The sequence below is a fragment of the Chiloscyllium plagiosum genome, chromosome 12 (assembly GCF_004010195.1).
Source record: "Chiloscyllium plagiosum isolate BGI_BamShark_2017 chromosome 12, ASM401019v2, whole genome shotgun sequence".
Classification (NCBI taxonomy): Eukaryota; Metazoa; Chordata; class Chondrichthyes; order Orectolobiformes; family Hemiscylliidae; genus Chiloscyllium; species Chiloscyllium plagiosum.
Genome location: NC_057721.1, coordinates 34,178,399 through 34,188,536, shown reverse-complemented (window position 1 = coordinate 34,188,536; position 10,138 = coordinate 34,178,399). Strand labels below are relative to the sequence as shown.

The following is a 10,138-nucleotide window of genomic DNA, read 5'->3' as shown; positions in this document are numbered from 1 at the left end:
GCTGGAGATACAATCCCCAATGTTGAAAACAACATTTGTGCAAAATTAGTCAAAAAGAATTTCCTTGTCATAATATTTGAGTTCCTGCAACAAATCTAACCTTCCTCAGGAAATGCTGATCTTAGAAAATATCAAAGACTCTTAAATTCTCTGGCCTGTTTCTGACATATGATCTTTTGTCATCCTAAAGTCTGGTCTACTTGCATTCTTCAAAATAATATGATTTGGAGATGCTGGTGTTGGACTGGGGTTTACAAAGTGAAAAATCACATAACACCAGGTTATAGTCCAACAGGTTTATTTGGAAGCACTAGCTTTTGGAGCGCTGCTTCTTCATCTACAGCCACTGAGAAAGGAGCAGCACTCTGAAAGCTGGTGCTTCCAAATAAACCTGTTGGACTGTAACCCAGTATTGTGTGATCATTAACTCAAAATAATATACCATACTTTAGCATAGTATATGTTATAAAATATTCTTCTCATTTTAGTGAGTTTTTTGAATGTTGTGTCAGCATGATTTTACTTTCTCCTTGTTTCACATGATCTCTAATCTACCACCACTTGTTTAAAACTCCATAATTAAAGTTGCAGGTATGGTAGATGGTTGCAGTCATCACTGCAGGTATGCTGAGAAATTGTTGGAATTACTCTCATTGACTTTGCATTCAGGTGTACATAGTGGGATCACCATATCAGTAACAACGGTGTCTGCCATTTTAAATGTAGCTTAGTATTGGCTTCAATGGGGAAAATTAATTAGCTGGTCCGTATTAATGAAACACAGGAGGATTACTCTCAGTGCGCACTAATCAGCCTTCAAGGTTTTACAGTTGCCATCAGTTAGGTTAATTTTGATGAACAAGTGTCTTTTGATATGATAGGATGTTAAAGAACTAGAAATAAGATGTCTGCAATTATTCTAATAAAGGGTAAGTTATTCATGTAATTTCTGAGAACGAAGGTTTCAAGTTTTTAAAAAAAGCTCAATTACATTTTCTACATGGTGATACGTAATATGTGATAAAACTGCCATGAAAATGGGTGAAGGCACATAGGTTCTTTGTTTTGAGTTATCTCTGATGAATTCAGTTAGGGCATAGATAGTTAATGTATTTTTGAAAAGCAACAAAGTAACTTTGTAAGTTTCGGGTCTAATGCAGGTTATAAATCCTTAGAAGAGATGTGGACTGAGGTGGACAAAGTCAGAAGTCACATGATACCAGGTGAAGTCACCTGACGAAGGAGTAGCCCTTAGAAAAGAGCTGTCTGTCTGGACCCCTAGGCATAATTTCTCCTTTCCAGGAGAAGATGCAGATTTTCATCACTTACAATGGAACAACTTTCAGGATGCGTTCAAAGGAAGATTAGGGTAGGAATAGGGCAAATCAAAGACAGAAGTGGGAAGTTGAGTGTGGACCCTGCGGAGAATGGAGGGGTGCTAAATGAACATTTCTCATCGGTTTACATTCAGGAAAAGGAGAATATTGTAGAGGAGAAGAATGAGATATGAGATATTAGACTAGAAAGGATCGAGGTTAGTTACGAAGAGGTATTATCAATTCTAGATGGAGTGAAAGTAGACAAGTCCCCTATGCGGATGGGATTTATCAGAGGATTCTCTGGGAAGCTAGGGAGGGGATAGCAGAGCCTTTGGCTTTGATATTTGAGTCATCATCTACAGGTTTAGTACCAGAGGACTGGAGGATTGCAAATGTTGTGCCCTTGTTTAAGGAGGGCAGTAAAGATGACCCAAGTAATTATAGACTAGTGAGCCTTACTTCTGTTGTAGGAAAAGTTTTGGGAAGGATTATAAGAGATAGGATTTATAATCATCTAGCAAGCAACAATCTGATTTCAGATAGTCAATATGGTTTCGTCAAGGGTAGTTTGTGTCTCATTAACCTTACTGAGTTTTTTTGAGTAGGTGACCAAGCATGTGGATGAGGGTAGGGCAGTTGACGTGGTGTACATGGACTTCAGTAAAGCCTTTGGTAAGGGTCCACATGATAGGCTGTTGGAGAAAATGCAGAGGCATGGGATTGAGGGTAATTTAGCAGTTTGGATTAGAAATTGGCTTTCTGAAAGAAAGCAGCGAGTGGTGGTCGATGGAAAATATTCAGCCTGAAGTCCGGTTACTAGTGGTGTGCCACAAGAATTTGTTTTGGGCAGCCTGAAGTCCGGTTACTAGTGGTGTGCCACAAGAATTTGTTTTGGGAACACTGCTGTTTGTCATTTTTATAACTGACTTAGACACAGGCATAGGTGGATGGATTAGTAAATTTGCAGATGACACTAAAGTCGGTGGAGTAGTGGACAGTGTGGAAGAATGTTACAGGTTGCAGGGAGACTTGGATAAACTACAGAATTGGGCTAAGAAGTGGCAAATTGAGATCAATGCAGCTAAATGTGAGGTGATTCACTTTAGGAAGAATAACAGGAAGGCAGAGTACTGGGTAAATGGAAAGATTCTTGGCAATGAGTCGTGAGTTCATGCAATGCCCTGCCAGTAGCAGTGGTGGACTCTCCCTCTTTATGGGCATTGGATAGGCATATGGAGGATAGTGGACTAGTGTAGGTTAGGTGGGCTTGGATCGGTGCAACATCGAGGGCCAAAGGGCCTGTACTGCACTGTATTTTTCTATGTTCTAATGTGGATGTGCAGAGGAAACTTGGAGTCCATGTACGTAGATCCCTGAAAGTTGCCACCCAGGTTGATAGTGCTGTTAAGAAGGCATACAGTGTGTTAGGTTTTATTGGTAGAGGGTTGTGTTCCACAGCCGCAATGTCATGCTGCAACTATAAAAAACGCTAGTGCAGCTGCACTTGGAATATTGTGTACAATTCTGGTCATCATGTTACAGGAAGGATGTGGAAGCATTGGAAAAGGTGCAGAAGAGATTTACCAGGATGTTGCCTGATCTGGATGGAAACTCTTATGAGAAAAGGCTGAGAGACTTGGGTCTGTTCTCATTGGAAAGAAGGCGGCTAAGAGGGAATTTGATAGAGACATACAAGATGATCAGAGGATTAGATAGGGTAGATACTGAAAGTCTTTTTCCTAGGATGATGACATCAGCTTGTACAAGGCAGTATAACTACAAATTGAGCGGTGATAGGTTTAAGACAGATGTCAGAGGCAGGTTCTTTACTCAGAGGGTGGTAAGGGCATGGAATGCCCTACTTGTCAATGTAGTTAACTCCGCCACATTAAAGAGATTTAAACAATCCATGGATAAGCACAAGGATGATGCTGGGATAGTGTAGGAGGATGAGCTTAGAATAGTTCACAGGTCGGTGCAACATTGAGGGCCGAAGGGCCTGTTCTGTATTGTATTATTCTATGTTCTATGTTTTAATAACAGCAGCAAGGAATAAGTTGGGCTGTATCCTAGCTCCAAGTCTCTCTGCATATTTCTCACTGTGATGCTTTCATACTTGAGTTAATTTATTCTTGTCTTTGTGCTACAGTACAGAGTTGGCTGCACTAATGATAGAGGAATGGGCATCACTGGTATTTTGGAGCAGAGCCCTCTAAATTGAAAATGGTGTCAGTCCATTAAAGTCTCTGTCAAAATGTTTGATTGGGAACAACCTTGACTGGGGATGCAACCCCTATACATGTTACTGAAATGAATGTAGCTGATTCAATAACTTTGCTCTTGCTGTTTAAAGGAAAATGTTCCAGTATTCCACTGTCTTTTTTGCTGGTAGTGCAATATCACTCTGTATACTGAGATACAACATCAGCCCTGTCTGGCTTCTTTAATACTTGTTTTCCTTATAAAATTATTTTCTGGGGTGTGGGTGTTGCTGGCAAAGCAAACATTTGTTGCACATCCCAAAATGCCTTGAAAATGATATCCTTCCTTATAACCCCATCTTGGGATTTTGTACACAGAACTCATGAAATGAACTACTGAACGTGAAGTTCAGTGGACTGTACTTCTTAGACCAGAGGAATTTGTATGCTTTTGGATTGATATATAACATATATTTTGATTCAACATCAATAACCACTTGTACACAAAGATTTAGCACAAACCACAGACTAGAACGTGTTATTTGCCCAATATTTGGGTAAATATGACAAAACCAGAGTACAGAATCAGAAACTCAGCCTCAGTACCTTGGGTTATTACTAAGATACATCATATCATATATATCGGAGACATAATCTCGTTTTTGGTAACTAAAAGAATACATATTCCATCAAACATTGGCTCAAGAATATATATAAACAGAGAGAGATAGTTAACAAATAAGTGAAGTGAAGTGTAACTATTTAGTTCAGGGTTAGGTTAACCAACTGTATGTTAAGGACATTTTTGTTGTCAAAAATCATTTCCTCTGGAGCCACAGGAATCATAATCAATATCACAAGAAAGGGACAGGGATTTGTCAGCACCCCCTGCGGTCTAATGTACAATTCTCATTCTCCTAGCTCCACATTTTTAAAATTTTCATAGTTGGCTGTGGTTTGCAATAGCTTCACAAAGGTTATTATTTTAATATATCAAAGGTGATCCTATCAATTTTTGGCATTACTTCTGGACACATTATTATTACCAACATCAATGTTATACGTAGCACACTTCAAGGTCATAATGAAGGCACTCTGCATGGTTGAAGTTTTAGGTCACTGCATTTGAGCTAAGTCTTTTCGCATCCTAGACTGAAGTGCATTTTTCTGTAGCTTGTGAGAAAAACTAACAGAACCAATATCCTTGACTAACTAACAATCTTGACTATCCAGATTAGGACTGAAAATGTGTTGCTGGAAAAGCGCAGCAGGCCAGGCAGCATCCAAGGAACCAGAGAATCGACGTTTCGGGCATAAGCCCTTCTTCAGGAAGAGCTTATGCCCGAAACGTCGATTCTCCTGTTCTTTGGATGCTGCCTGGCCTGCTGCGCTTTTCCAGCAACACATTTTCAGCTCTGATCTCCAGCATCTGCAGTCCTCACTTTCTCCTATCCAGATTAGGAGACTAACACTGAGTAAATTGTGAATTCATACAATTTATCACTGCACAAATAAGACAAATTTTACACCTGTTACCCTGAGGGTCTTCTGCAATTGCCATGGCTGAAGACTTTTTTTTTTAAGATCAAAGATAATTTCCTCTGAAGCCACAGGAACCATAATTAAAGTAACTGGATGAATTGCTGTAATGCATCTTGGAGATGATACATACTGCAGTCGATCTCCATCCTTATAGAGACGTACGGCATGGAAACAGACACTTCAGTCCAACTTATCCATGTTGATAAGATATCCGAAATAAATCTAGTCCAATTTTCTAGCACTTGTCCCATATCCTTGTCTGTAGTTCAATTATTGCACCCATTGAAATTCTCTATATATAAATGTCTTAAACTTCTTGCTGTTGTTACTGTTCACTGAAGCATTCTAGATCATGCATGGACCTCTATGGATTAGGAGTGACTTACTGCAGGGTATCAAGCCTTGGCCCTCATCCTGCAGCCAGCGAGTGTGTAAGCAGTGCAGAAAATATGAAAGATTGGTGGAGTTGCAAGTTGGGGGGTGAGGTTGAGGAAGGAAAATATTGCATGCATTACTTTGAATGGATGAACGTGAACCTGAGTTTGAAGTGGTCAAGTAGCAGAGATTGAGTGGATTGATACATTGGAGCGCAAAAGGACATTGATCTTCTGGCCATTTCTCCACATGACTAAGATTGCTCTAACTTGGGTCAGGCTGGCATGGTCAAGGTGGAGGAAGCAGTCCTATCTCTGCACTATCCTGTCCAGAAGGACCTCCAGGCACTTCACATGAAGTGGGGTGCCAATTTTCCCATCTGCCAAATATAAAAAGGAACCAGTGTGGGTAATTACCCTTTGGGATAACATCAGCAACCGATGCATACAGTGAACTTTTCTTAAACTCCTGCGCATTTTGCAACATAACTTAATTGCCTGCTTGTTCCCTTGCTTCAGTTATAACGTACAGTAAGTAAAGCATACATGTATAGAATGAAAACCCGAGGCAAACTACTAATGCAAGTATTATACATTCTGGGTGAAAAGGAGTGGAGCAGGTATTGAACTATATGCCAGATATATGCAAAGGCGTGAATCTTGCAGTCAGAAAAATGGGTCATCATATACACAAATTTGAAGCTGTGACTTTAGCATGAGACAATGTGGATCATTATTTCATGAGTGCTAGTTATGAGGATGTTTTCAATCCTTACTGTTCGACTGTCTTCTTAATCTGTAATCTGCAAGCTTCCTTTTAAACTTGCATTGCGCAACCAGCCCACTGTTGTTAATGAATGAAGATAATGCAAAATAAAATGCTGAGTCGGCAAGTTCTTGAAAATAAAGGGAAGGAAATTCACATCTTTTGAAACTGTGCTTCGTAAAAGCTGATAAAGGTTGTTTGCATTCATTACTTGAGAAAAAAAATTGTAACAGGATGAAAAATGTAACCTTTTAAAAACAATTTTAACAAAAATGAAATATTTTGACAAGACATAAACAACTATATCTTGATCGAGACAAAAAGGTGGAGATAAAACAATATTAGTAGTTTAAGATAGCTGTTACCAATCAGAAAGAAGTAGTTCGTCAAAGGAGTTTTCCCACAGCTCACAATAATCCCATACTACTACAGGTAGCCGAGCTGAGAGAGAGGTGACTGTTTCTCATAAGACTTCTGCTTTTCACAACTCTTTGAAAATACCACCTAGAAATTCTTCCTCAATGGACCTACTTCTTTTCTAAATTATGCAGAGGATGGAGGAAAGAACTGAGAAATTTTGAGGTGAACAACATTATGCTTATTATGCAACATATTACAGTAAAATCTTGAAAATACTGGCGCAATATAAATCTAACGTGCCTAAAATTGCTATATTAAAAATGTAGTTACATTATACATCATAGTATAAATAATAAATGGAGATACCCTAACATTAATGTTCCCCTTAACTTTTGTAATCTACATCATAAAAATAATTAAATGTCACTATATGATAAGCTATTGCACAATCTTTACTCACTTACCTGTATGGACAAACATGTGCTTCACATAGTTTTGTTTTGCAGTGAAGGTTTTATTACAAAGAGTGCATTCATAGGGTTTCTTTTCAGTTTGTCCACTTGTACCCTGCATTGTTGACTGAGATTGTTGGGGGTGCAACTGTGTAGTAAAATTTGTAAGATTGGGTTGAGGAACTGTTATAAATTGTGTTTGTTGGCTTGTCAGTGGTTGTGGCAAGGTGAACTGAAACAGTTTGCCACTGGTAGTGCTCTGAGTGGTAAAAAGTGTTGGTATGTACGTACTCCCAGCAGTGCCAATGACTGGAGTAGTGCTGGTTAAGGTCAGTGGCATTCTCAAATTGGTGGCTAGGGTATCTGATTGCCTCAGATAAAGCTGAGTAGTTGCCAGAGGCTGAGTGCTTTGTGTCACTGAAATCACAGAGTTGATTGCAGCTTGTTGCAATTCCTTTTCATTTGTAATGTTTCCATCACTATTTTGAGGCCCTGTGATGTCCATTTCATTTTCATAAACTTTATCTGGGGAAGAAGGATTCACACTGCTCGGCTGCTGGCTGTCTTCAGCAGGAAGTTCATTCTGCTCAGTTAATCTTGCATCTGATTGTCCCACTCTGCTTATGCCAGCAATGAAGTGTTGGTCAATTGGATCTGTTTCAGTCCCATTGGAAGAGCTAACACCAGAGTCAAAGCTTTCCCCTTTTGGCTCACTCTCCGTACCTTCAGCTTGGTCAGTATCTTCATTGCACTCTTCAGATTCATTTTGCTCTGAAGTGTTTCTTTTCTGTTGCCCATAGTAATCGTAATCATATTCATCTTCCGCCTCTTGCTTGATGTGGATATTGCCCGCAATAGTTTGGATGCGAACTGGTCGCGGCTGCTTGCGGCAATGTGTAGTTTCCGGAGTGGAAAGATATCTCTCCATTTGCTGCGTTCGTTCTTGTATTCTTGTTATCCAGGCTGGATCAGTTAGATTCTCTTCTCTCTGCATAACTAGCTGTGTGCTGTGATGGCTAATCACTGGAGCACTGTAGTGGGATCTCTCTCCTGTGCCATTTTGTACTGGCATTCCAGAGCAGGCATAAAGGGAGGAATAAATTCTTTCAACATTACGCTGGGAGTGGGCTTGTACATAGCCAGATTCAGTATCACTACTCTGACCTGATGAACCAGATTCTGGTGTTCCTCGTGGTGTTACTTGGTTCGAGTCCCTTGTTGTACAGTAACCACTGCTCACCACTGTTTGAGAGACAATACGGGTGCATTCATCGATAACTGTTTTGATCTGCAGTATGCTGGCTGCTGTGAGGATTTGTAAGGCTTCGCTTTGGGATACTCGGAGGACTCCACTGTACATGAAATCGATCAACTTCTGAACAGACTGCACTGAGACTACAGATGGGATCTCAATGTCACTGTAGCCCAGAAGAAGTTTGTCTTGGAAGAAGGGGCTACCAGCAGCTAACACACAGCGATGAGCTCTGAGCATGCTCCCATGGATTCTGACGGTCACATCGCAGAAATGGCCCCGGTTTCGCTGCTCATTTAGTGTCTCAAGCACAGAGTTGCTGAAGTTGTGAAGGTTGATGCTGTGAATGCGCTCTGTCATTCCCTTCCCATTGATGTTACCTAATTTTGAACAGAAAATACCTTCATTTTTACAGCCTCAGAAAAGTTAGTCAATGACCTGTGCAGAGATAGCATTCTACTTTGAGTTAACATCCAAACATCACAAATGCAAACAGTTTTAAAAAAAAGTAACACTGCTGCATTCAAAACATAAATATTAAAAGTGCATTGATAAAATTTACTTGCCACTAAAGTTCTGAAATTAATGTAGAATACTGTTTGTCTAAAATTATCTGATAGTTAAAACATAAAATAAATATAAACTAAAATTGTTTGGAAACTCTAGACTTGAGACTGAATAAAACACAACAGTACAATTGAGAGGGTCATATGTCAAATCACAGGAACTAAAGTCAAGTACATTGTTAATCTTCTGAATGAAAAGGTTAGAAGCATTGATTGATAATGCTTAGAATGATCTAATAGTTATGTATACAATTCAGTTTAATCTGTTTTGGTCAGCTGATACACTAGCAGTAAATGCCAGCACTGATGTTGATTATGCATGTGCTCTAGAACCATGGCGCATATTGCAGGAGCTGTGATACCATTTCAGGTTCTCAAAAAATATGGTTAGGATATTCTACATACAGAATTTATTCAACCCTTGTAAGAAACTATCGAATACAGTGATAAGATTAATTCTATGCGATCCCCATGAAACAGTACTTCAGCATTTTCAAGGAGTCAATTTCTTTAAAAACAAAAGGCGAGGGCTTTTTCTTTAATCTCATATACAATTCTCCATTTATAATGTGCAAAACATGAACTTAATTCAAGTATGTAAGAGAAAAGGACTCAGCAGATAATGTTCTACTATTTTCTTAAATAGAAAGATGTTGCAAATTAACTATGTACTCATTGTTGTGATTATACTAAACATTTAATAAAGAACTATCAACATGTATGAGGAAGAGGGGAGAAATGATGACATACACAAGAACAGAAAGAGAAAGGGTTGGAATGATTGCAGCCATAGAAAATAATTCAGATGGCAAATTGAAATTCAAGTTTAAGTGAATTCTGATATCCAAATCTAGGGATTAAATGTTATAACTTGAAACAAATCATTTCTGTTTATTACACCGCACAGGAAATATACTAACATTTCTGGAAGTGCACTGATCAATCTTTCTTCTCTCCCTCTTCCCTGGGGCTAAAAGAGGGGTCAATAGTCATTATGCTCCAGGAAATTAACACATTATACAATTACAGGATTATTGAGATTTAATTTGCAACTGATTACTGGACATAAATTCCATTAAAGAAAAATACACAATTAAGAATATTACAAGGGCAGAAGTTCCTCACCACTGCAGATGTAAGTGGCCACCATCTTGAAAATCTCCTTGTGTGAAGAAAGAAATTCATGGGCCATCTCCTCTTTTGCAATTGAGCATATTACTGAAATGATTCATGGATCTAAGATGTTTGACTGTACTGTATATGAAAACAAGAAAACAAAGTGTTCAAAATCTGTAGATCTCCAATT

General features: G+C 39.0%; 1 protein-coding gene across 15 annotated transcripts in view; it reads right to left on the bottom strand.

The window, feature by feature from the left end:
• LOC122555094 (zinc finger and BTB domain-containing protein 20-like) overlaps positions 1 to 10,138 on the bottom strand; it is a 367,748-nt gene that overhangs the window by 80,139 nt on the left and 277,471 nt on the right. For 14 of the 15 annotated variants that reach the window (XR_006313161.1, XR_006313166.1, XR_006313164.1 and 11 more), the window contains 2 exons: positions 9,958 to 10,086; positions 7,027 to 8,646 (listed from right to left, as the gene is read on the bottom strand). Coding sequence is in view for 1 of the 15 variants with exons in the window: in XM_043700772.1 (XP_043556707.1) it covers positions 7,027 to 8,646; positions 9,958 to 10,024 (1,687 nt within the window). In the remaining 14 variants the exon portion in view is untranslated. The remainder of the gene's footprint in view (positions 1 to 7,026; positions 8,647 to 9,957; positions 10,087 to 10,138) is intronic. The other variant, XR_006313170.1, reaches the window with a different exon arrangement.